The sequence below is a fragment of the Ursus arctos genome, unplaced genomic scaffold (assembly GCF_023065955.2).
Source record: "Ursus arctos isolate Adak ecotype North America unplaced genomic scaffold, UrsArc2.0 scaffold_6, whole genome shotgun sequence".
Classification (NCBI taxonomy): Eukaryota; Metazoa; Chordata; class Mammalia; order Carnivora; family Ursidae; genus Ursus; species Ursus arctos.
This window is the reverse complement of record NW_026623078.1, coordinates 10,707,529-10,734,011: the sequence shown is the minus strand read 5'-3', so window position 1 is coordinate 10,734,011 and position 26,483 is coordinate 10,707,529. Positions and strand designations below refer to the sequence as shown.

The 26,483-nt window shown below is 34.7% G+C and overlaps 1 protein-coding gene across 2 annotated transcripts in view; it reads right to left on the bottom strand.

Annotated features, from left to right (window-relative positions):
* SNTG1 (syntrophin gamma 1) overlaps positions 1 to 26,483 on the bottom strand; it is a 299,012-nt gene that overhangs the window by 170,583 nt on the left and 101,946 nt on the right. For both annotated transcript variants that reach the window (XM_026516491.2, XM_026516492.2), the window contains exons 9-10: positions 24,120 to 24,250; positions 8,844 to 8,973 (exon numbers count right to left, since the gene is read on the bottom strand). In XM_026516491.2, coding sequence (XP_026372276.1) covers positions 8,844 to 8,973; positions 24,120 to 24,250 — 261 coding nt within the window. The remainder of the gene's footprint in view (positions 1 to 8,843; positions 8,974 to 24,119; positions 24,251 to 26,483) is intronic.

Below are 26,483 nucleotides of genomic sequence, written 5' to 3'. Positions count from 1 at the left end.
GCATAATTAATATTGTACTTATTCGAAAGAGCTTCTACGTCCAGGGACTGGGATCAGGATGGGAAAACCCAAGGAGGAAGGCATCAGAGATATTTCTATTGAAAAAAAAAAAAAACAGCCTGTGGCATACAATACTTGCCCTTTTATATCAGAAGAGTTGCGAAGGAAAAAAAAAAAAGAAAAAGTAAAAATTTAAATTAGTGTGTATCTTTCCCAAGGCAGAACTAGTACAAATGGATGAAAGGATGAAAGCTACAGGAGAGTTTTATTCCGTACGAGGAAGCATTTCCTGATACTGAGTTGTGAAAGATTCAGTTGCTGCATTGTGAAACAGTGGCTTTCTTGTCACTGAAAGATTTCCAGTATAGAGTTGTCTGAAGGGACTTTGGCAGGAGATATTTCTTAATTGGGTGGGAGATGGGGCTAGATGACTTCCATGGTCTGTTCTAATAAGAAGGTTTGAGGAGCCCATATAAAAATGTTCATAAGAGAATCATAGCCCTTGTGCAATATAGAGGTGTTCAAATGTATTTGCCTTGATTTACAATCAGATATATGAATTACAGTCTATTTATTCCTGACCCTTTGGTCCACTGTATTTTTCTATTCTTGCCCGTTAGAAAGTCATTCAGTGAGTTATATGAAGAAGATTTATTTCAAAAAAGAAAAAAAACACACTTGTTTATCAGACAACTATTAGGAGAGGTAGAGATTTATGAGGGGCAGGGAAATATGTCCAGTCTACAGGAATCATCTATGGTGAACAGCACCGACAGGGCCTTTTCTTCACAGCTATTCTAAACCAGATGATGCTTCCAAAGTTGTAAGAATTTCATGAGTAGTATTTAATGAGTTATAAGAACTTAATGAGAAGTTCTCACCGCAGGCCTTAGTGTAGCTCAATTAATTTCCCCTTTCCCTCTTCTTTCCCCCACTTTTGCAGTAATCTGTCCTTCAAACAACTACTGATTGACTGACTGACTCATCCATTCACTTCATATTTGTTCAGCATGGGTGGTGGTAAGGACCGAAAATGCGAGGACATAGGACTGAGGTGCTGCTTTGTTTGATTAGGACCAAGTCAGGTTGGATGCACCAGCTCCTTGCTCAGAGCCACTGCTGCTGCTGTTCCCCAAGTCAGGCAGAACTCCCCACATCACACCGTCACAGTGACTACCTTTGACTTTAGTTCCGACCTCTGTCCAAGAGACTGGTCCGGTCATGCTTGCTCTTTTGGCACCAGCAGTTCTCACAGCCTTCAGATGATTTCTCCTGTCCCATTTTCCATAGTATTTGAAGGTTTTAAGCCATGTCTGTCAAGGCACTGAGAAAAACATACCCTCTTTCCAACTCCAAAGACATCTTCGTTAGTGTGTTTCAACTCAACCATTATGATTATTTTTGTTGTAATATTACAAGTAAGCTGTTTTTAAAGGATGTATGGACTCAAATGATATTATATTCTGCTTTGCACTTGGATTAATTAATAATATGCATATTAGACTGTTTTTCTGATGTATGCAAGTGCATTTTCTGGCTATTCTGAGAAGGCTAAATGTGACAAGACTAGAGGTATACTTTTCAGATTAAACCATGAGATTTAAATTAGGTAAAAAAAAATGCAGTGGATTTATCTAGATGCTGAATTCGTTTTCTATTGTTGTGATCACAAATTACCACAAACTTAGTGGGTTGAAAATAAAACACTTATCTAGTTCTATAGGTCAGAGGTCCTAAATGTGTCACACTGGCATAAAATCAACATGCTGGCAGGGATGTATATTCCTTTCTAGAGGCTCTGGAGGAGCAACATCCCCTTGTCTTTGGCAGTTGCTACTGGCCTCCTAGCTTTCTTTAAGTTCTGGTCCCTTCCTGCATATTCAGGGACAGCAATGTCAGAACCTACTCCTCACAGTGCTATTTCCATAGTTCTTTCATTTTACCTTCTTCCATTTTTTTTTAAAGGTAGGCTCCACGCTCAGTGTGGAGCCCAATGTGGGGTTTAAACTTATGAGCCTGAGATCAAGACCTGAGCTGAGATCAAGAGTCAGATGCTCAACTGACTGAGCCACCAAGTACCCCTTACCTTCTCTCACTTTTAAAGACACTAATGATTACATTGAGTAATCCTGGATAATCCAGCCTAATCAATTTATTTGAGGGTCAGCTGATTAGCAAAATTAAGTCCAAATACAACCTTAACTGTCTTTGCCATGTGAGATAACATACTCTAGAAATTAAGACTTGACATTTTGGGGAGTCCATTATTCTGCCCATCATAGATGCACAGAATAAAAATCTGACAAAACAAAACCAAGTTTAAGTGCTGGTTTAGAGTTATTGACTAAATCATATATTCAAATTTCTTTTCAGTTACTCTTTGTAACTTATAGATTAAAAATTAAGAATTTTTAAAACAAATACATGGTTATTCTTTTTTTTTTTTTTTTTTTTTTTTGGTAGGGCAGTCAACATTTAAAGGGTATATGTAGGATGGATATTGATAGTGATAATCGGAGAAGAACTATTTTGGCCTTAAGGAATCCCAGTGAGAGAAGCTGAAAGGTTTTAATAGAAAAATAACTACAGTGTTCTCCACTCCTGGGGCATTGTTGGGGAGGTATCCCAGACTCGCTTAGTGCTCAGTGAATGGTTTAATGGGAAATTTCCACCTGTGTGTGATGGGAAAATGTGCTAAGGACTCTCAATAGGCTAAAATGAAGAGTTGCATGAATCTGTCATTTTCCTCTCGTGATCACACAATCCATACTATTTCTTTCCTCTTTGTCATAAATATGTCTTAACTATTTTGTGGTTCTAGCTCTGGAATTGAACTTTTTTCTTTTCAATCTACTTTTTCAATCCCAAATAATAGGTATTTTCAATTCCAGGTGATATCAGTATTTGCATTTCCTTCTTTACCTAGTGAATTAAATGTTTATTATTATGAAGCAACCATCTCTACCTTTGGTAATATATTTGCCGTGAAGTTCACCGTACCTGATATCAACAAAGCTCCCACATCTATCTTTGATTATTGTTTGCACTGCATTTCTCTGTACTTCTACTTTTGTTCTACTAATGTCTTGATTTTATACTTTCTCTTATAAGAAATACATAAATGTTATTTTGGTTGATATTGTTGTCCAGTCTGACAATCTTTATATGCAACTAGACAGTTTAGTCTATATAACTCTATTGTAAATACTTAATATATTTGGACTTAAAATCACCATCTTACTCTATGCTTCCTACTTGTCCAACTTGTGTTGTTTTATTTTTATTTCTTTTCTTTTCTTGTGGAGTTCTTTTACTGTATTAACATTATTTTCTCACTTGTTCCTTGGTTAATTTTTAAGTTATACACTTTGCCTATTAAGTTAGGGCTTCCTCTAATAAATAAAAAATTCTATTTTTGACATATCAGGTTTTACATTGAATTTCTTTTGGGCATACGTGATATTGCTTTGGGACACATTTTTTTTTATTTTTTTTAAGGATTTTATTTATTTATTTGACAGAGACAGAGACAGCCAGCGAGAGAGGGAACACAAGCAGGGAACTTCAAGCCTGTATCTAGAATTATTTTTCTTTTCTTAAAAAAAAATCACTTCAGTATTTCTTTGATTCAACATCCTTTCGTATGAATTTCCTATATCTTTCTATTTGACTGAAAATGACTTAATTTTACCTGGATTCTTAAAGGATATTTCCAAGCTATGTCAAGATAGGATAGCAATTCTTTTCTTTTAGTACACTGCCTTTTCACTTACATTTATTTCTATTAAAAGTAACTACTGCTTCCAGTTTTAGACAAAAAGAAATAAGCCCACTGCAGCCCATTTCTCCTCTGACCATAACTAAATACACTGGGCAAAATTCAAAAGACTACTACATGAAAAATCTTTAAAGAAAATAATAACAAGGACACTGGGGAGAGAAGAAAAAATTAAATAACAACTAATATGATTACAGTGGGTTTCCTGTTTTTGTTCTGTTTTGTTTTTGTTTCCTTTATTTCCTAGAGTTGACATAAGATAAAGACAAATTAGATCACGAACAGCAAAACTGTGAGAAAAGCTCATCTTTCTGACCAGAGACCTGACCAGAAAGGGCCCCTGTGAGTCATGCATTCTGGAAAGGACACTCATGACATTTTCTCTTTTGGGGTGGTGACCCTGCTCCAAGGCAAGGCTGTCAAACAGCTGCTGTTACGAATGCAGTGGCACTGTGAGCACCTAGAAATCCCAAGAGAAAACCCACCTTTTAGAATAAAGACCTAGAAAGAGGGGTCCCCATTATTGGAGGGATCCTTCTCATTTTTTTCTCTCTTTTTTTTTCATTCTATTTTGCCCTGAAGGAGGGTTTAGTCATGAGGAAATATACAACAGTGCAGGAGACTATAGTTTGAGAGAAGCTCTGACTTTCTGGACAGATCAAGGACAGCTCTTCTCTGGGAGCAAACACTGTGGGGGAAATCCTAGAGACAAACAAGAGGGAGAAGGGGATACCTTAATTCCATGGATGAACTGAAAAACATTCTAGGTTCATTCTCATGAAGTACAGAATAAAGACTGAAAATTCAGCTGAAATTAGATACACCACCTTGGAAAATAAATCAGAACATAATATCTGAATCTAAGTTGTTGTTTGCCTGCCATATTAGTTTTTGCAGTACACCAAACAATGACTGCCCTCCCACCACTAAAAAAAAGATATCCACATCAAATTCCTGGTAGAGAAAATTGGGAGTCATCTTGGAAACGCACCTATTAAAGTCTGCCAGCTGGCTCCCAATTACTCAAATTTCTTCTACACGCAAAATACATTTACCCCCCAACCAAGTTTCCCAAAAGTTTCATCCCATTACATTGTCACTGTATTTAAAATCTTCAATATTTTTAATATGATATGATCATGGAAATAAAAATTAATAACTTTCTATAGATACTTGATCATGTATTTGGTAAAATAATAAAGAGTAGAAGAGGGAATTTAAAAAGTATTAACTATTTTTTACAATTCATGAGTTTACCTTTACCAATCTATTCAAGTCTTCTGTACCCCAAATAATAGGAAATGCCCACAGAGAGCTGGTTTATGCCTGCTGGAACCCAGCCTGGTAAACTGTAGCCTCTGTCATTCCTTCTTTCCAATGTGTGAGTATATAGTTCACATAGAATGAATGGGCTTCTGTGCAAGCATGACTTTACGACAAGTTCCTGGCGCATCCTCTTCTACTATATACCATTTACTAAATGCACTGTAAATATTTTGAAGTCACCTTGAATAGTGCTACATTGAAATAAGTGTTTGTCTAAATATTTTTAACTCTTATATTCAATGACCTTCTGGAAAAAGAATGTTTTTAGATAACAAATACAATGGAATTTCCACATAAAACAGATATGAAAATCTCCCTATTTAACAGAGTTATTACCGCTGGAAATCAGTAATCAAAGAATTAACAAATGGTTAGCCTATTACTTGAGTAATTCTAGTGTTTGTTTTGTTTTGTTTGCTTTCTTTTAACCTTCTCCTATGTATATTTTCCAATTAGTCCAATTACTAAAATATGATTCATTATTAAAAAGTTTCTATAATAAGATTTTAATATTTCATTTTCCTTTTAATCATTATGAGTACATATATGTTTTATATCATTTCAATAATATGATTTTTGTTTTTACTTTTTAACAAATTATATGCATTTTCCAGTTGATTTTGTTTTCAAATTTATGTTTATGCATGGTAATCTCTTGAGTGAAATTTCCCAAGATATCTATCTCAAGGTTTTCCTTTTTGCCAGATAAACTGTTCAGAATTACACTCCCATAAGCTTATACACCCTCAAAGTATTTGCAGATATAGAGAAAAAAAAAAAAACCTTCTATATCCTTCTGCAAAGTATTATTTCTATCTTTTTTAGAATAAAAAATTAAGAGAACGAGAATGATCAGAATATGCTAAACAAAACTCATCCAGCTATTCTCAAGCTGTATCATTTCTTTAATCATATGAACCAACCATATCAATTGTATCATCTGGGCAGCCATTGTTCCTCACGGAAGTCTATCTAACTTTCACATATGATTATTATGCCCAATGACCTTTCAACATTTATGTAGTGCTATAGGTATGTGGGAGTTTGTTGTAATCATAGTACTGTGAGTGAGAACTGATTACAAGTTGAAAAGGACATTCAGTTAGAATGTAATCGCAAAGGTGTGTAAGAACAACTAGATAACTTTAATACAGCAACATTATCATACTAAACATATGGATCTCTCAGCATTGGATAAGAAAGTCATCTGCTTTCCTCTCTTGTGGTACTTATCACAACGGTGAAAAACAAGCAGTAAAATCTGGCTTGTTCTTCTTTATGCTTATAAAGAATGGAGACATTTGCATCTTCACTTTCATCTGGTATGCTTGTCTTCTGGGTCACAGCATTCTAACTAAACATACATTCCACAAAAACAGTTTTCATGAGAATGTTCCTACGATATGGGGTCATTGTAAATTTGGATCTAGTAGAGAAAAACTTTGGATTTAAAAAATCTAACGCTTTTTTAAAAATTTAAATAATGTTTCATTTAACCCAATTAAATATTTTTAATATGTAATCAGTATAAAAATTATGAATAAGATATTTTACAGTCTTTCTTCGCAAGATTTAAAAAATAAATCTCCTGAATCCCGTGTATTGTTTACATAGAATATTCACCTCACACGGGTCAGAATGACTAAAATTAATAGGTCAGGAAATGACAGATGTTGGTGAGGATGCAGCGAAAGGGGAGCCCTCTAACACTGTTGGTGGGAATGCAAGCTAGTGCAGCCACTCTGGAAAACAGTATGGAGGTTCCTCAAAAAGTTAAAAATAGAGCTACCCGATGACCCAGCAATTGCACTACTGGGTATTTACCCCAAAGATACAAATGTACTGATCCAAAGAGGCACCTGCACCCCCAATGTTTCTAGCAGCAGCTTCCACAATAGCCAAACTATGGAAAGAGCACAGATGTCCATCAACAGATGAATGGATAAGGAAGATGTGGTATATATATATATATATATATACACACACACACAATGGACTACTACTCAGCTATCAAAAAATAAAAAAGGAAAGAAAGAAAGAAATCTTGCTATTTGCAACAACATGGATAGAACTAGTGGGTGTAATGTTAAGCAAAGTAAGTCAATCAGAGAATAATATTTTGTTCTTTTAAAAATACTTTTTCCTCATAAGGTCTTGGCTCATTTTTTAGGCACTCTAATTACTGCATATAATGAAATAGAAAGACAGTACTTTCATAGTACTTTATCCCTAGAAATCTCTTAAAAAGATGTCAAGAATGAGGAAAGGCATGATCCTCAGAGAACACTGTACTTTTTTTGGGGGGGGGTAGTCTTAAATCTCTTAACATCTTCTGCAACTCCAATATGATGAAACCAAAAGCTGGCAAAGACTGGATGTTGTGGGGGAGGGGGTCACTCCTGCTCAAGCCAGATATGCTCAGGCCAGGTCTTCTTGTTGGGTGATGTCCCTGGGCAAGGCTTGGTGTATTCGTACACATTTAGACACCATGAAAAAAATTTGCTTCCCTTCATTAGCACCACAATGAGACATAATTTCACAAATATCAAAAAAAACAGAATTTAAAAAGACACAATGATGCTGAGTCTTGAGGTGATCTATAGAAAGAGAACTGCAGCCATGGAGTGAAAAACATATGGCATTCCAGGAAATACTGAACACACACGTGTCCCATCCCTATCAGTTCCACTCCCAGGCAACACTTTCAACATGCACTCAGAAGACATGTGCATGCCTTGCTCTTTCCTAGATTTCAAAGCAAAATCTGTGCAAAGATACTTGGATCTGGATGGTCATTCGTGTGAGGAGAGTTTTGTATGTTCATGAGTTTGAGAAAGAGTTATATATTTCTGCTTGACCATTTACATAGAGGACCTGTGAAATTTTCTTGGGACTGAAATGCTCCAACACGGCATAAAAGAGTTGTGTTTGGAGGAGCATATTAAGACAAAGCTATGGATGGTATCTAGTATTGTCTTTCAAACAATAATTTTCCATTAAGATCAAATAATCTTTAATGATCTATGTCAGTACTCAGCGAAGTGATGTTTTCAGTTTTGCATATTTTACTAGACTATACTTCTGCTAGAAGTAAAGGGGAGAAAGGATTGATTAGGTCATGAAAGAATAGTGATAATGAGAAGATAGAGATAATGAAGAGATCAGAATGGGGAAAGAAAGGTTGCAGTAGGAAAATAGAGGAAAAGTAGAGAAGCCATTGGCTCTAAGAGGAGTGTTGCTGGCTCCCACAGTACATCTTCTGACTGTTCCTGTGCCAGCATCATCCCAGGTGAGACCTTCAGTCTCTATGCTGACTCTTTCACCCTCACCTCTTACCCCATCAAACAGTTCCAGCTGCAATTCTAAAATCACTAAAGGAAACTCAATAATGCTATCTCGAAATTCAGTACTGTTTTAGTTCAGAATACTTTTATACTTACATGTACATATATCTACATATGTACATATTTACTTTCACTTATTTAAGTTACTTTGATGGTTTATCATGTTTGTGAATGAAAAATTAAATGTGTAAGTATTCTTGAACTGATACTCTGGGTTAAAACTCCCAAGATAAAGTGATTTTCTTTAAATAAGTATTCCAGAATAGCCTTCATGATGGATATAAATTCACTCTTAGGTAAACACCAAGCAGTTGTTGTAAAGTTACATATATACTGAAGAAATTTACCATGACTGAGAAACTCTATGGCCAGGTATTCCTTGAATCACTACTTACATTGTGCTTTGTGAGGTTTGAAATATTGGTTGCTATTGCTTGTAGCCAGTCAATACAGTCTTCAGCAGAGAGGCACTGAATAATCCCACTGCAGACCCCGTCCACAGCAATGACTTGAAAAGCATTCTGCCTGCAGACATGTCAGAACGAATCAGATCAAACATCATCTCATTTATCTGTTTGCAAGTTGAAATAGTATCTGTTGAAACTTTTCTTTTACACAATACAAATGCAGCTTCAAATTCATATTTGCTTATTTCTCTTTATAAATATCTCTGTTTTTTAATGGAATACTAAGGATTAACCCAGACAACATATAATTTCGAATTACTAGAAAGTATCTTGAGATTCAGATAAATTTGGAGAAAATTTGAGTTGTAAAATATATATTATGTAAATGGAAGAATATCTAAGACATTTTAGAAGGCTTATTTTCCCAGTTTACTATAAAAATATGCATAGAAATTTATCTATTACTTTGGCTGACATCATTTCCTCTTTACATTTCTCTTTTTTTTTTAAGATTTTATTTATTTATCTGTGAGAGAGAGAGACAGAGAGCAACAGAGACAGTGAGAGACAGCATGAGCAGGAAGGAGAGGGAGAAGCAGGCTCCCTGCTGAGCTGGGAGCCCTATGGGGGACTCAATCCGAGGATACTGGGATCATGACCTGAACCAAAGGCAGACGCTTAACTGACTGAGCCTCCTGGGCACTGCTTTACATTTTTCAATGCATTTTTTAAATTTACAATGGAAAGATCACCAAAAAAGACACACAAACATTAAACATAATATAAAAAATCATCTGACGTCATGAACTGCAGCATTTTGTTAGTTGTAAACCATGTTCGACCTCAGTTTATCCCTCTTCCCAAAGATGGTTTGGACAAGGGGTTCTTAGCTCCTCCTCAGATTTAAATTTTCTCTGAATTTATGTGAATGTTGTGCATTGCAATAACAACCAAACTTTTCTTTAAAATCCAATGGCCAGTAAAAATATCCTTGCAGACTTTTGTTGATTTTTTGTCATTGTTAGAGAAAATTAAATGATACCATCCTAAATTGTTTACCAAAGTGCTATAGAATTCAAACTGGTTCCCTACAGCTTTAATGTGTTTTTTCCCCCCAAATATCAAGTTTTTGCGTATTTAGATATGAGCTTAATGGACAAGAATTGATAAAATTTTCAAAATGAATGGAAGCTAGCCAAATGGCTTGGGCTTGAGAATCAGTTTGTTGTGTAACATGATACACTTGGAAAATGCACAAACTGTATTTAAAGCTAAGCCAATTATGAAGAAATAGAAAAGTTCTGTAGTTCAGCATTCAAAGGCTTTGTAAATTATATAAATTTATATCTTTTTCCTTTAATACCTTTTCTGTCTTCTGCATTTTGTAACTAGGTAAATGTAGATAGTAGGCACGATTTCACTTCCCCAAACAAAGAAAGGACACCCACAGAACACAGATCTGGCTCAAGTCCAGCACCTGTGTCTCCCTGCCTTCCCGTGATATAAGTCCATACCTCATAAATGGACACATGCTAAAGCTTCCACTTCTAAGGCACTTTGCTTCTAAGTTATTGATACTTTTAGAGAAATCTTCCCTTATACCCTTCACCAAGGCCTTTCAGCTGATAACAGGGAAGTGTTCAGATATACTTTTTTGTTTTCTCTTAAAAATACATGAAAAGATGTTTGGAAAATACAACTATTGTCTGTCTGTTTGAAGTAACGTTCTTTTGAATTTGTGACAAGAAAAAAATATGCATAGCATGAAAAGAATATTATAACTTCACATGTCTTTCTTAGCTTTAATTTTGATATTCAGCAGTGAGGAAGACATTTAAAATATCCAGAGAACTCACATTCATGGAAAATGAGAACTAATTTGAGTTTAGTAATATACACTTCTTTCTGCTCTCTGATGATCAAACCATTGCTTCGTGTACCATAAATTAAAGCATGTCCTGAACGTATTTGTCCTCTGCTTTAAATGAATCATGGTAGCTCCTGATATTGTTAGCTGATTAAAGTTAATACACTTAGATCAAATCTGCAATCTATGTAATCATATATGTTACACAGTCCCTAGAAAGAATAATTCTGAGGGACTAATCTTTTATAAATCCAGGCTTATATGTTAACATATATCACTTTTTACATTCAGTTTCAACTTTTCAGATTGATTTAATGGAAACTCTTTCATGAATAAGTGAAATACTTAAAGAGCTCCTTTGCTTACATATGACCTCTTCCAAAATAGGCTGATCATAAGGATTACACTCTGGGTCATATTTCTTCCTTTGCTATTGAATAAATGAGAATATTGGCAAATTAGTCCACTTAGTTGTGACACAATTTCCTCTATAGGAAAATAAGAATAATCTACTTTACAGATTTAACAAGTATTTATAGAGTAACTGGTGAGATCCCGATAACTTTCATATATCACTGACGCTCCATGAGTAATTTTCCTGTGAATAATCCATTAATATGTAGTCTTGACTGCAATATTTGAGAATGTTTAGTGGACTTATTGGTTCATCAGGCACTTAGGAAGAACTATAGTGCTTTTGCTTTTATTTTTTGCCTTTAGAAAATGTATTTCTTTGAATAGAGATAATCAGGGAAAAAAAACCTTTTTCATTTCATCTTACTTGATGATATACGCTTTGAAATCAATAGACTACATTATCCATTTATTTGGTATTGTGAGACATTAAACTTTAACAGTATTTGTAGTAGCCTAGAGGATACCCAGAAAGAATTATGATTCTTAATACACATGCATGCACATACTCACTTGCTGAAAAAACAGTTACAATACTAGAATTAAATACCTGAAGTTATATCTCCTTAATATTTTTATACTTTTCTAAGCACTCTTGGTCATTGCTCTGGCAATGAAAATTATTCCCAAAAGTTGCTGAATTTCAATGCAGGTTTATTTTTTTAAATATAAATTTAGTCTTCCTCTGTGTGAGAAATATTCTGCTAATTAAAAAAGTTCATACATAATTTTAAATATAATTTATGCATATACATAAATTTACATATATGTCTGATTAACACCATTAGTAATTCACATTTTGATTCATTGCTGATTTTATACCTCATGAAGGCATATGTAGGAAGACATTAAATTTGTGAGGCGTGAACAGAGACAGCACTTCAGGCACAAGGAGCAAGAATTGCAGACACTAAAGTATACTAGTTTGGAGTAGCTGGATTGCCACATCCATGAGGAAGAGGGTGGGATGTGAGCATGGAAAAGCAGTCAGGCTTGGAGCAGAAGGCTTTGTATGTCACTTGAGGGGCTCAAAGTCCACAGGGAGCAACCACAGGCCTTTATATAGAGGACTATCAATATTATAACTGGTAAACTATGAGATGATTATGGAACTGAAATAAATATGTGCTAGAGTGAAAAGGAACCAATTAGCTCAAAGAATTTAAAGTCATTAGAAAGGATGTGATTTAATAACACGCTTTTTCAATGGAATTTGAGGACGAGAGTAGCGTCAAAATTACTTCAAGGTTTTGGTTCTCACTGGTTGAAGGGCTTAGATGGAGAAGAGAAGGGAGAGCATTTAGAAAGGATACTTAATCCAAAACCAAATATCAGAAGTATGTTGGGAGAAATGTGGGCTTTTTGGCTTGGACAATCTGCATGTGGGAAGTGGCAAGTCATGAAGTGGGCAATAAAGTAAAACCAATCATCAAGAGCTTTGCAAAGCATGTTACATTTCTACCCAATCCTGAAAGTCAGGGGAAACCAATGGAAACATTCAAGCATTGTAATGACAGGCTCATATTTGTATTTTAGAGAGATCTCTCTGTGGTGGTTAAGAAGATGGGAAAAAAATGATAATAAAATGAAGAGGGATGAGGAGGGCTTTGCAATATTCAAGATGGACAATGATTAAGAGTCTGTTTCAAAAGAGTGATTTTCTGTGTACTAGGAGAGAACATCGACTCACATGGTATTGAAAATAAGCCATTTACTTGATTTGGTTATTAATTATTTGGGAAAGTGATAAAGGAATTGAAAAAAAATTAAAAGGCACTTAGGTTAGTGATCCCAGCAATTTACTCTATAACTTGTTGAGTTCAATTCACATTCACCAAGTTTAGGATCATTTCTGCACTGGGCATCCTATCTTGGTTGACGGTCTCATTATAGCTTTTATTGTTCAAGCTCAAAACCTAAACTTTTTGGTGAGGTACATGGGGAGCTCTTCTGAACTATTTTGTTACCTATTTTCCAAGGTTTAAATCTCCAATTCGTTTCATGATTTGAAACACAATAACTCATCATTCTGTAATTAAGTCCTATAATTTTATGCAACTACATCTCCCCCCCCCCCTCAGTACTTCCTTTGTCGGAAAAGCTCTTCTGCCCCACTCCATTTATTATCTGCAAAGTTATTGCAAATAACTTAATTTTATGTAACTTTCTGACCTCTAATTTTCCTGTGTGTAAAATAAAGATAGCAACATTTGTCCCTCATACCTTGTATTTTTAAGACTTTTTTAAAGAGCAGTTTAGGGTCACAGAAAAATTTAGGGGAAAGTAAAAAGATTTCCAATATACTCCTTGCCTCCACACGTTTATAGCCTCCCCTATTATCAACATTCCCCAAATACAGTGGTACATCTGTTACAATTGATGACCCTACATTGACACATCATTAATACCCAAAGTCCATAGTTTACATTAGGATTCACTCTTAGTGTTCTGTATTCTGTGGGTTTGGACAAATGTATGATGGCATGCATCCATCATTATAATATCATACAGAGTATTTTCATTGCCCTAAATATCCTCTCTGCTCAGCTTCTTAACTTCTTCCTCTACCTGCCCCCGCATATCTCTACCCCTGCAGCCACTTTGATCTTTTTACTGCCTCTACAGTTTTGCCCTTTCTAGAATGTCATATGCTTGGAATCATGCAGTATGTAACCATTTCAGATTGACTTTTTTCATTTAATAATACGCATTTATGGTTCTCCCATGTCTTTTCATGACTTGATAGGTCATTTCTTTTTATTTCTGAATAATATTCCATTATCTGGAATACACAGTTTATTTATCCATTCAACTATTCTTTTAAGATTTTATTTATTTATTGGTGAGAGAGAGCGAGAGAGTGCGCGCACAAGCAGAGGTGGCAGCAGGCAGCAGCCTCCCCACTGAGCAAGGAACCCGATGCTGGACTTGATCCCAGGACCCTGGGATCACACCTGAGTGTAAGACAGATGCTTAACTGACTTAGCCACCCAGGTGTCCCTATCCATTCAACTATTGAAGGATATCTTGCTTCCAAGTTTTGGCAATTATGAATAAAGCTTCTATAAACATCTGTGCCAGTTTTTGTATGGACTTAAGTTTTGTCTCCTTTGGGTAAATACTAAGAAGTGTGATTACTGGATCACATGGTAAGACTTATGTTTAGTTTTGTAAGAAACTGCTGGATGACTTCCAAAGTGTCTGGACCAAGTGTCTGAATTGCCACTGGCAGTGAATGAGAATTCTTAGTTACCCATATCCTCCTAGGTATTCAGTGTTGTCACTGTCCTGGGTTTCGGTCACTTTAATAGGTATGCTGGTATCCCATTGTTGTTTTAATTTGCATTTCCTTGGTAATATATGATGTGGGGCATCTTTTCATACATTTACTTGCCATCTGCATATTTTCTTTGGTGAGGTAGGCGTCTGCTAAGGTTTCCGGCATTTTTTTTTTTTTTGGTTGGATTGTTTATTTTCTTATTGTGGGGTTTAAAGAGCTTCGTCTTTCTTTCTTTTCTTTCTTTTTTTTTGGGGGGGAGATAACAGTTCTCTATTAGATGTCTTTTGCAATTATTTTCTCCCAGTCCATAGCTTATTTTCTTATTCTACTGACATTATCTTTCGTAGAACATAAATCAATGATTTTAATGGAGTCTAGGTTATCAGTTCGCTCTTTCATAGATGCTTTTAGTGTTGTATCTAAAAAGCATCACCACACCCAAGTTTATACAGGTTCTTGCCTGTGTTATCTTCTTGAAGTTTTATAATTTTGTGTTATTCATTTAGGTCTTTCATCTATTTGGGGTTAATTTTGAGGAAGGGTATAAGGTCTGTGTCTAGATTCATTATTTTGATATGGATGTTGAGTTGTTCCAGCACCATTTGTTGAAAAAACTCTTTTCTCCATTGTATTATCTTGGCTTCCTTGTCAACATCAGTTGACTGTATTTATGGGAGTCTATTTCTGGGCTCCCTATTCTGTTCTATTGGTCTTTTTGTCTATCACTTTGCAGTACCACACTGTCTTGATTATTGCAGTTTTTGCTAAGTCTTGAAGTCAGGTAGTATCAGTCCTCTAACTATTCTTGTTCTTGAATATTGTGTTGGCTATTCTAGGTCTTCTGACTCTTCCAAAAAAATCACAAAATAACTTGCTAGCATTTTGATTGGGATTTCATTGAATCTAAAGATCAAGTTAGGAACAATTGGCATTTTGACAATATCAAGATTTCCTATACATGAACATGGACTATCTCTCCATTTGTTTAATTTTCCTTTGATTTTGTTCACCAGAGTTTTGTAGTTTTCCTCCTATAGATCAACATTTCATTTACCTGGGTGCTAATGTAAATAGTATTGTATTTTTAATATCAAATTCTCCTTCTCATTGCTGATATACAGAAAAGTGATTAACTTTTGCATATGAATCTTGTATCCTGCATACATCTATCATCATTTATTAGTTACAGGAATTTTTTTGTCAATTATTTCTGATTTTCTACATTGGTTATCATTCCATCTGTAATCAAAGACAGTTTTATTTCTTACTCCCTAATCTTCATGCCTTTTATTTTCTTTCCTTTACTTTAGCAATCCATTGCTTTTGATAACTTGAGATCTGGTTGTCATTCAAGACAGTTCCACTGTCAAACTTAAATTCTGACATTTCTGTTCTTTGACTATAATCTTTCCCTTTCCATCACCATTTAATTATTGTATTCTTCATCTTTTTTAACCCTTCTAATTGTCTTTGTCCATAAATCTACTCAGCGTATATTTGCATTCCTCAATAGACTGAGTTCTCTGTTCATCCATATCAATTATGTGGGTTTTTTTTTTCCCCTGTCCTAAATTGCCTGCCATTTTTTTTAAAGATTATTTATTTATTTATTTGACAGAGATAGACACCCAGCGAGAGAGGGAACACAAGCAGGGGGAGTGGGAGAGGAAGAAGCAGGCTCCCAGAGGAGGAGCCCGATGTAGGACTCAATCCCGGAATGCCGGGATCACGCCCTGAGCCAAAGGCAGATGCCTAACGACTGCGCTACCCAAGTGCCCCTAAATTGCCTGCCATTTTGACCGCCAGCTGTTTCTATCTTATGAATTCCCGGTACTCGATAACTTCAATTCAATTAAATGTATAGCTTTTTCTTCCTAATGTGTCAAAATTCCCTGGAAAAAGTAATAATTTGTGCAAAACAGTCCCGATACAATTGGTATTTGGGAATCAGGATCCTAGTACCTGTGATCTACTTTGCCATTTTTCTATCCTCACTGCAGTCAGCACTATATATATATTGCAGATTTTCTTGTTTACCTAACAGTCCTTGTATTTTTCTCACACAACTGGATAGTCCTATTCCTTGTAACAGCTATTCCATAGTTTGTCTTTCTTCAATTACTGAACCCTACCTATCTCTATGTCATTCTGAAAAGATAACCTTGAGTTCCAACTCTTGAATATCTGGTATCTTTATCCTATTTTTTGCTAAAATTTTATGGGTTTTAGAAATACATTTCTTTTTATTTTATCAATCAGAAGTCTTTTATCTAAGTCCAAAATTTACTGGAATATGCTTTTTAAAATTTTATTCCTTATTTATTTTTTCAATTTTCCAGGTGTACTCAAGTTCCCTGGGACTCTATCTTTCTCTGGCTACAGAAAATGTTAAAATTCAATTGTTAGGCTTGTATTATTGAGGTACCAATAATTATGTCATAAACTTGAGAAACAAAACAAGTAGGGACTATCTGACAAGGTAATTTTTCTCTAGGTTGAAAAAAACTATGCAAAGTTGGTCTAGAGTTGTCCAAAGGAAACTTGAGCTTTTCCAGAGAGAGAATTATATATCTGAAAGGAGTTATGCCTTTTTCTCCCTTAACTCCACGGTACCAATGTACAAGAATGGAGAGGATATGATTGCCAGTTGATCCCCAAGCTAGACCCAGGCTACTGGAGGCTCCTCACCACCTGCTCTGTCCTTAGAATGTACATTCTGCCTACCATTTCCAAGCTGTTCCAAGGACATTGCCTTGAAAGAATAAAGTGTTGTTGAAACCTTCTGATGGTATACATGACTGAACCCAATTAAGGTTTCTATATCAATTTAAAGATTCTGTTGGGTGGCTGCAAAGGTCAACCACATAAGTAAGTTCCTTTGCTTTTTAAACCTGTCACCTACCAATCTGGAGTGTTCTGCCTTTCTTAGGTCTTTCCTTGCCCTTACATGAGTAAGGGGGCCAGTTTGCAAACCAAAAGGCGAAGAGGTGGAGTATATGTGAAGATTGTGTTATACAAAGGGACACTTGCATGGCTTGTGGGTAAGTGAAATCAGGTAGGATCTTAATATTATTTAGTTGAATATTTTTTGAAAATCGTTGGCTGCTCCTGGTTTACATGAAGCAGAGTCCTTGTGGACCTGTTGACCTATCACAGAAAATGAAAAAAGTCAATCAGTTCAATCACTCTGGATGTATGTGTATAGGACCACCTGTAGCAAGAGATCAATGGAATAGCAAGAGTAATGGTACAACCAACAAGGAGCTGTTTCTCCTCTAGCTTCACTGGTATTGACCCCTTTCCCTCAATTAGTAACTATGACCTGACCATGATATGCCTTAAATTTCATATCCCTCTTTTCCCCCTCATCACATTAGCATATCCTTTACACACTGTTTCCCTTTCTTTACTGTCATTATTCTTCTTTATTTTTTCTAAAGATTTTATTCATTTATTTTAGAGAGATAGAGAGAGTGGGTAGGGGCAAAGGGAGGAGAGAGAGAATCTCAAGCAAACTCCCCACTGAGCATGGAGCCCAACGTGGGGTTCAATTTAATGACCCTGAGATCATGAACTGAGCTGAAATCAAGAGTCAGATGCTTATTCGACTGAGCCACCCAGGTGCCTCTGTCAATATTCTTCTCGTAACCAACTATTTTTCAATTGAATTAACTCTAAAAATAATTCCACCCTAAGTCACTCCAAAATTAATGAGTTTCTGAGTCCTTTCAGTATTTCTTTTCTGTAGTTGATAAAATCAACAACTTTCTTCACCTTAAAACATTATTTACAATAGATTCTGTTTTTATAGTCTTATACTCAGTTGTTTTTTCCCCCATTTATTTACTTCTTTTCTATTTCATATCATCATCTGTTTTCCTTCCACCTGAGATCCCCTAAACTATACATTTCTGAAAAGTCCCATCCTTCAATGAACAACTATGAATGGAGTGTTTCTGATTCATATTTGTCCCCATAATTAGAATTCATTTTACAAATTTCTTGCATGTTAAAACCACAGTACTTGCAACCACCATCCTCGCTCTCTGTTCCAGTACTAAACTTCATTCATAGGTGCCTAAAAATACATGATACCAACTCAGACGTCCTCACCTCAGGAGAAAAAAGGCTGAGCACTCTGGGAAAAGCAGTAGGGATTGTGCTGCCACTGGAATTCTTAGAAACTAATAGTGGAAATCAGTAGATTTTATTTCAATACTACGGATTCCATACTGTTTGAAAAGCATGCAGTAGATTATACTCTTACTCAGAAGCAGAAAGATGGAATGTTTCCTCATTAAAACTAATTTAATAAGAATTTATTGAGTGCTTCTGAGCCATAAGCCATGCTAAGCATTGAATGTATGGCGATACATACTACATTTCTAAAATTCAAATATATATATATATATATATATATATATATATATATATATATTACATTTTATACATATAACATTATATATTATTCAATATACTCACTTTTCATATAGGGAAAATTAAATTTAGCAATTAAAAAAATGCCAAAGTTCCCCCAATCTTTTACTTCCCATTCCCATTCTAATACCCCAACATTACAATGCTCAGCAATAATATGACACTTCAGAATTGAAACCCAATATATATTTCTAAATTAGGGTCATTACCGTAGATGAACATAAACTGTCTTATCACTGATAAAAAATATCGTGATGTTTTAATTCATACCTACACATAGTGTATGACAGTAATACAACTTTGTTACAATTAAATATGACAAATATTTTATCACTGAAGTTAAAATTACGGGCCTTGGGAAAACCAGCCAACAAATAACATCCTAGGTTTTGAACCAACATAAATAATTTCCTATATTTGTCATCTGGGCTACTAATTTATCCTTTTATTTTTTTTTTTTTTTCTCCTCACTGTTGCAACTGCCACTGGCCTGTAAGCTCCTTCAGGGAAAGCACCAAACATAACACCTCCTACGTACAGACATTAAATCAATATTTATTGAGTGAATGAATGAACAATAAATTAGCTCTTGAATCTGAATTGCTGTTCAATCCACTCTGAATAGTGCTATGTTTATAACTGCTTATTACTGTAATATTTATTGAGTGTAATTAATTCAATTGCTAAAAGCTGTTGATGTATTGCAGCGCCATAAAAATAAAAATGTAGGGAGTCATCTGGACTCATCCAAACAATTTCTTTTTTCTCATAAATTGTTTTAGCTAAATGATTCTACATCATGTATCTGTGTAAGTTTTTTTAAAGTAAAAACAAAACAAATATATGCACTTAAAAATATATATCATTATTAGAAATATTAAGAGTTCTTAAAGCAGAAGAAAAATAAAACCAAAAGAAAGAAACAAAGAAAAACAGGGAGATTAAAGGTAGGATACATTTGAAGAGTTATGCGAAGATAATAATATAATATTTTGAGGAATTTAAAATACATACAGAATTAAAAATTATATCAGAAATATGTCCAGGGGTGTCTGGGTGATTCAGTCAGTTAACCATCTGCCTTCAGCTTGGGTCATGATTGATCCCCCAGGTTGGGCTCCCTGCTCACCTTACTGGGGAGTCTGCTTCTCTCTCTCCCTCTGCCCCTCCCCACTGCCTCATGCTTTCTCTTTCTCGCAAATAAATAAATAAAAACTTAAAAAAAAAAGGAAGAAATATGTCTAAAGATAGGAAAGGAATAAAGAGTTAAAGTGTTCTAAGTTTCTAGCATTTTCTGAAAGGCAAAATTAGTAAATTGAATGAAATTGTATGATGCTGTGGTCTGAGTGTTTGCCTCCCCTGCTCCCCTCACTCCAAAACTTTGTATGTTGAAATCTTAATGACTGATGCGATGGCATTAATAGTTGAAGCCTTTGGGAGTGGCCTAAGTGGCTTAAGCCATGAGAGTGCAGCATTCATGAATGGCATTAGTGGTTTATAAAAGAGACTCCAGATAAATCCCCAGCCCCTTCCACTTTGTATGTACACAGAGAGAGGACAACAGATATGAATCAGGAAGACCGCCTTCACCAGAGACCTCTACCATCATAGTACCTTGATCTTGGACATCCAGCATCCAGAGCTGTAAAAAATAAACTTCTGTTGTTTATACCACCCATTTTGTTATTGCAGTCTGAACAGACTAAGAAATATGGTGTAATGTTTAGGTAATAACTAAAACAAACAAAGAAGGATACATATACATATATAACAACACTATAGAGGAAAAAAACAATAATTTTTAATTATTGACAAAAAATCTTTAAAAAGATAAAGGAAATATAATACAAAAACTAATGTGTTGAGAAAAAGAAATTTTTCTTGAATATAAATAAAACTCTCAAGCCTCAATAGTAAAAAAAAAAAAAAAGTGAATTACAATAGAGCCAAAAGACAAAAGAAATTTTACCAAAGAGGATTTTGTGTGACAAAGGAGCACACAAAAAGATGTTCAACATCATTAGGATGCACAAATTCAGTTCACAATGACATATTGCTACATTTCTAGCAGAATGCAAACTAAAAAGATAACAATGACACCAAATGCTGGCAAAGATGTAGAGAAATGAGATCACTCATACATGCTGGTGGGAATATAGAATTGTACAGCCAGTCTAAAAAACAGTGCATCTGTTTCTTACAAACTAAATATGCATACAACTCAACAATTGAGCTCTTGAGCATTTACTCAAAGAAATCAAAATACATGGTCACGTAATAATCTATCCACACATGTTCATAGCATCTTAATTTGTAATATTCTAAAACTGGAACACCCCAGATACCCTTCAAGGGGTGAATATTTTTAACATAGGACATCCATACCATGGAATACTATTAGAAATTAAAAAGAAATGAACAATTGAAAAATGCAACTACTTGGAAGAATTACTAGAGAATTATGCTGAGTAAGAATATTCAATCCATTAAGGTTACATAATGTAAGACTTCATTTATATAATATTCTTAAAATGACATAATAATAGACGTGAAGAACAGATTAATACATTGTCAGAGGTCAGGGGTATGCTGGGGAGAAGGATATTGGCATGGTTATAGAAAGGAAACAGGAAGGTTCTTAAGGTTCTCATGGAACTGTTCTTGATTGCGGGTTAGAGAATGTAAACAGGAGAAAAAATTATAAAACTACACACACACGCACTCACACATGTGAAATCTGTGTGAGTGGTGGATTTTATCCATTTCCTGAATGTGGTAGGGTATTATAGTTTTGCAAGAAGTTACCATTTGGGAAAATGGGTAAGGAGCAAACAGAATAAACAGAATATCTGTATTATTTCATACAACTGCATGTGAAAATACAATTGTCTCAAGATAAAATGTGTCAGCAAGGTCAACCAGGGAAATAAGCTGACACTCCACTCAAAAACAATGTATGATGCACTGGCATCTAACTTTCACCAGGATTTAGTCAGAGGGACCAAGGAGTGTGGCAAACTTACATTTCAGTCATCTTTAATGAGGCAGTATGAGTGGACATTCAGGGAACTTAACAGACACAGCCATCCAGCCCTCACATTACATGTTAACAAAAGGATTATTTGCTTTAAAAAGGAGATTTAAAAAGAATCCAGAGTCTCATAATTTAATACCCAAAAAGTCCAGGATAAATTTTTTTAAAAATCACTGGATTTACCAAGCCAGGAAAATCACAACCTGAATGAGAAAAGACAATCCAAACACCAATACTGAGATAAATGAGATACTGAAATTATCTGACAAGTATTTTAAGCTGTCATCATAAAAATGCTTCAGTAAGCAATTACAAGGCTCTCAAAACAAATAAAAATTAGAAAATTTCACAAACACACACATACAACAAATGGACATGATAGAACTGAAAAACACATCAACAACAATAAAAAAAAAATAAAATCGTGCTGAATGTTCTCAATAGCAGAATAGAAACAAGAGAAGATAGAATCAGAGAACTTGAAGACAGATCAATAGAATTTACCCAGTCTGTATAGCAGAAATAAAATTGATTGAAAAGCAAAAGTATAAATTTTCAAGGATCTGTGGAAGAATAATATAAGAGCTAACATTGTATTAACAAAGTTTCAAAAGGAGAGAAGAGAGACTGGGACTGACAAAGTATTTAAAGAAGTAATGATTGAAAACATTTATAATTTGCTGAAAGTCATAAACATACAGATTTAAGGAGCTGAGTGAAGCCAGGAGAGAACAAACCCAAAGAAATCATTGCAAAGATACATCATTATTAAACTTCTGAAAACTAAAAAAAAAAAAAAAAAAAAAAAAGAAGAAAAGAAAAAAAGAAAAAAAACTTTGAAAGCAGGAAGAGAGAAAGAACATATTATTTATAGGGAAGCACCAATTTGAATGATCAGGGAGGCCCAAATGCAGTGCATGACATTTTTCAGATACAAGCAAGAATTGTCAACTCTGATTTCTATATCCATGGAAACTATCCTTAGGAATGAAAATAAAATAAAGATATTTTCAGACAAAGGAAATTAAGAATTTGATGCAAGTAAATCTACCTTTAAAGAACAGCTAAAAAAAAACAACCTCTAAATAGAAAGGAAATATTAACAGAAGACTTACAACTTTAGAAAGGAAGAAGAATATTGGAATGGGTAAATCTTGGGTTAAATATAATAAACTATCCTTCCTTCCATTAGTGTTTAAGATCATTTTTGATGATTGAAGCAAAAATCATAATACCACCTGATATGGTACTTGATAAGATAATTATGCTTACAAAGTAGGGAGGATTAAGGGATCTAAATGAAAGTAATGTTTCTATATTTCATTCAAAGTGATAAATCAATACCAGTGGTGTGATAAGATGAGCAACCACTCAGAAAACTATACCAAATGATGCACTCAAAAGCTATGAAAATAAATCAAGATATAATCCTCAATTTCGGGGTATAGCTAGAGCAGACTTTGATGGAAACATACAGTTCTGACTACATATATTAGCAAAGGAAGTCTGAAAAATTAATGATCAAACCAAAGTTTAGGAAACTAAACACCTGTTTTTATAAATAAAGTTTTATTGGAATACAGCTATACCCATTCATTTATATATTATCTATGGCAGTTTTCATGAAACAAAGGTGAAATTCATTAGTTGTGACAGAGAAATTAGGCCTGCAAACCCTAAAATATTTACCATACCACTTGTTACAGAGAAGTTTCAGAAAACCTAGAACATCAATCTCAAGAAACTATAAGAACAAAAAGTCAAGCCAAAGAATTTAAGGGATGAAAACAGCCAAGAAAGAAGCAGATACTCATTATTTATAACACACATAATGAAGAGCTTCAGAACATTGCTAATAATCTACACTTATTTAAAAAGATAATATAAGAATATTATCAAGTACATGAAAATAAAGTTTGCTATCTAAATGAACTATACAATTTCCTTAAGAAAAAACAAGTTACTAAAACTAAAATAAAATAAAAATAAATAAAACTCTATCTATTAAAGACACTGAATCTATTATAGCAAGTTAATTGAGTCAGGGCCTTAACGTAATGTTTTATGTCATTAGATTCCTAAATGTTTGTGTTATGCTATTCTTCTGTAGTTCTTCTTTCTACGATTAGAAATGTGCTGAGAATAAAAATCATAAGCCATTTTATGTTAAAAGTTTAGTTGTAGGCCTCTTTGCAGTGAACAGAAAATCAGAACCTACTAGCATGAACTCACCGACTCAAATCTGTCCCAGGCACATACTGAGAGAAACGTGAATGAAGCAGCGGGATCAGCCTAAGGTCACACCATCTCTTTTCCCATCTCAAGCCTGGAGATGTTGGCCATGAAGAACATGACAACGTGTCCTAAAAAGAATACAAACAATCAGTATTCTTTTTTTCAGTTCTGTGTTTCTAGTTCCTATATCACAAATACTTTTCATTTGGGGGGATCATTTTTTCCCTTAAATAATCAAAAGATATTTACAGACTGCCTCAAAAAAAGGATCCATATTCATTGCCAATAAAGTTGCATCTGTTAATTTCTTTATTAATGGCATTCTATAGGAAAGTGAGAAGGAAATCACTGAGATTAAGAATGGTAGGGAAAGCATATGCAGAAAATGGAGTGGGGAGAAAGAAGAAAAAATAGAAGGATGACAGAATTGAATCCATTCAGGTATAGGAAATAAGGGGCAAGGTGTAACTGCAATGAAGTAGTAAGTGACAATATAAAAATAAGTTGTAGTTCATTCCATTAGCCAATATTTTCTGAGTATCTGCAATGTTATGTAAGTGCTTAGGATTTATCAGTTACTTGTAAATATTTTTGAGTAGAATAAATATTCTTATAAAACAACTTTTAAAAACTACTCAAGGAAATCTTTGTCCATTATAACTTCATGTTTATAAAATGTATTTTCTTATATTGTTTTAAAGTCATGTTAAGTCAACCACTATTGGTTTAAAATTACATGTATTTTAAGTTTCATTACAAGTTTGGGTGTTTTTTCTTATGTATAGAAGAGACATATATTTGAATAAAATTTGGGCTTTTCACACTTGATGATGATTCATGCTTCTTTCATTATTTCAGCTTTACTTTAATATTTCTTCCTGACAGTAGTACGTGGAATAATGTTGATATTTAAGTTGGCATGGATTGTAAGGGGTCAAGGCATAGTTTGATTTCTTTATATTCTATAGATTCTGTAACTTTTGGGTAATGATTTTGGAAGGAGATCCTATTTTAGTCTAGATGTTGAAACTCCATTAGTATCAATATTATTAACATTTTCCTTTTTTTTAACACTTTTATTTTTAAGTAATCTCTACACCCAATATGAGGCCTGAACACACAACCTGAGAGAATCACATGCTCCACCAACTGAGCCAGCGAGGTGCCCCTAACATTTTCTTTAAGGTATTAATTTCTTCAAAATTGCTTAGGGGAAAAAAAAAAAAAACTTCTATTATTCTCACTAAAGGTTGAGTGATCTTTGACATTATTATGTTAATTGGTACCAATTGTGCCAATAAAAATCTACTAAATTCTTCAAGTTGTTGAGAATACCCTGTAGGAAGGCAAGGGTAGACTTGCAAAGACCATCCAGTGAGGGGCCCCCTACTGGTGGTGGTTGGACTCCAAGACACCTAGCCTTTGATGCAACTCCCTTGTCTTTCATGCTTATTTCAGGGTTGCAAAAGCACAGACATAGGTTTCATGTTAATCTTTCTCTGGCTTTGATGCCACATGTTATAGATGGTCAACATTTGAAATGGAGTCAATTAGGTGGCATTACCACAAGGTGGGAAAGGTTCAGGCTCTGAATCAGAATCACACCACCTGGGTTCAAAAATGCCAATTTCCCAGCTGACTAGTCCTTAACCAAGGGGCAATTTATTTAAACTCTCTGTGCTTTATTGTGCTTATCTTCAAAGATAAGGCTATCACAAGGCTTCCTCTCACAAAGAAGAACCCAAAGCTTCTTTAGGCTTATTAAATTATTGCTTCTCCACCTTTTCTGCATGAGCACACATGAAGAAACAATAAACCTGAGTGACGTGCTAGGGTAAACAGACTAGGTTTCTGTGGCCAGAACAGACTGTAGCAAGTTTAAGTGTCCCAGGTCCCACCAAGCTGCCCAGTAACTATTAAGCACATATCAGCATAGGTCTGGAACTGACTCAAAAGAACCCCAGTGCACATGGTTCTCTCCTGAGAAGTTCTACAATGAATAAATGGTCCAGGGAAGCCAGCCTGCAAATGACAGTGCCAGGCCGATTTATTCAGACCTATGTCTTTATGATTCTAGGACCATCATATCTGTTATAGCACAACATTTACTACTCATAATTGGAGGTGAAACCACCAAAGAATAATTCAGATTTTTGTCTTGATTATTTCACAATTTTGCTATGTGATTTTAGGCAAATTATTTAAAGATGGTGCCTCATCTTTCTTGAAAAACACAAATAGTTCCCCTTACTTTATATGTTCCATGAACAAATGACATAGAAGGTGTAATGGAAGATAAAAGACTTAAGCAATAGAATATTGAGGACAATGATAATCACTAATAGATGAATATAAATTTTA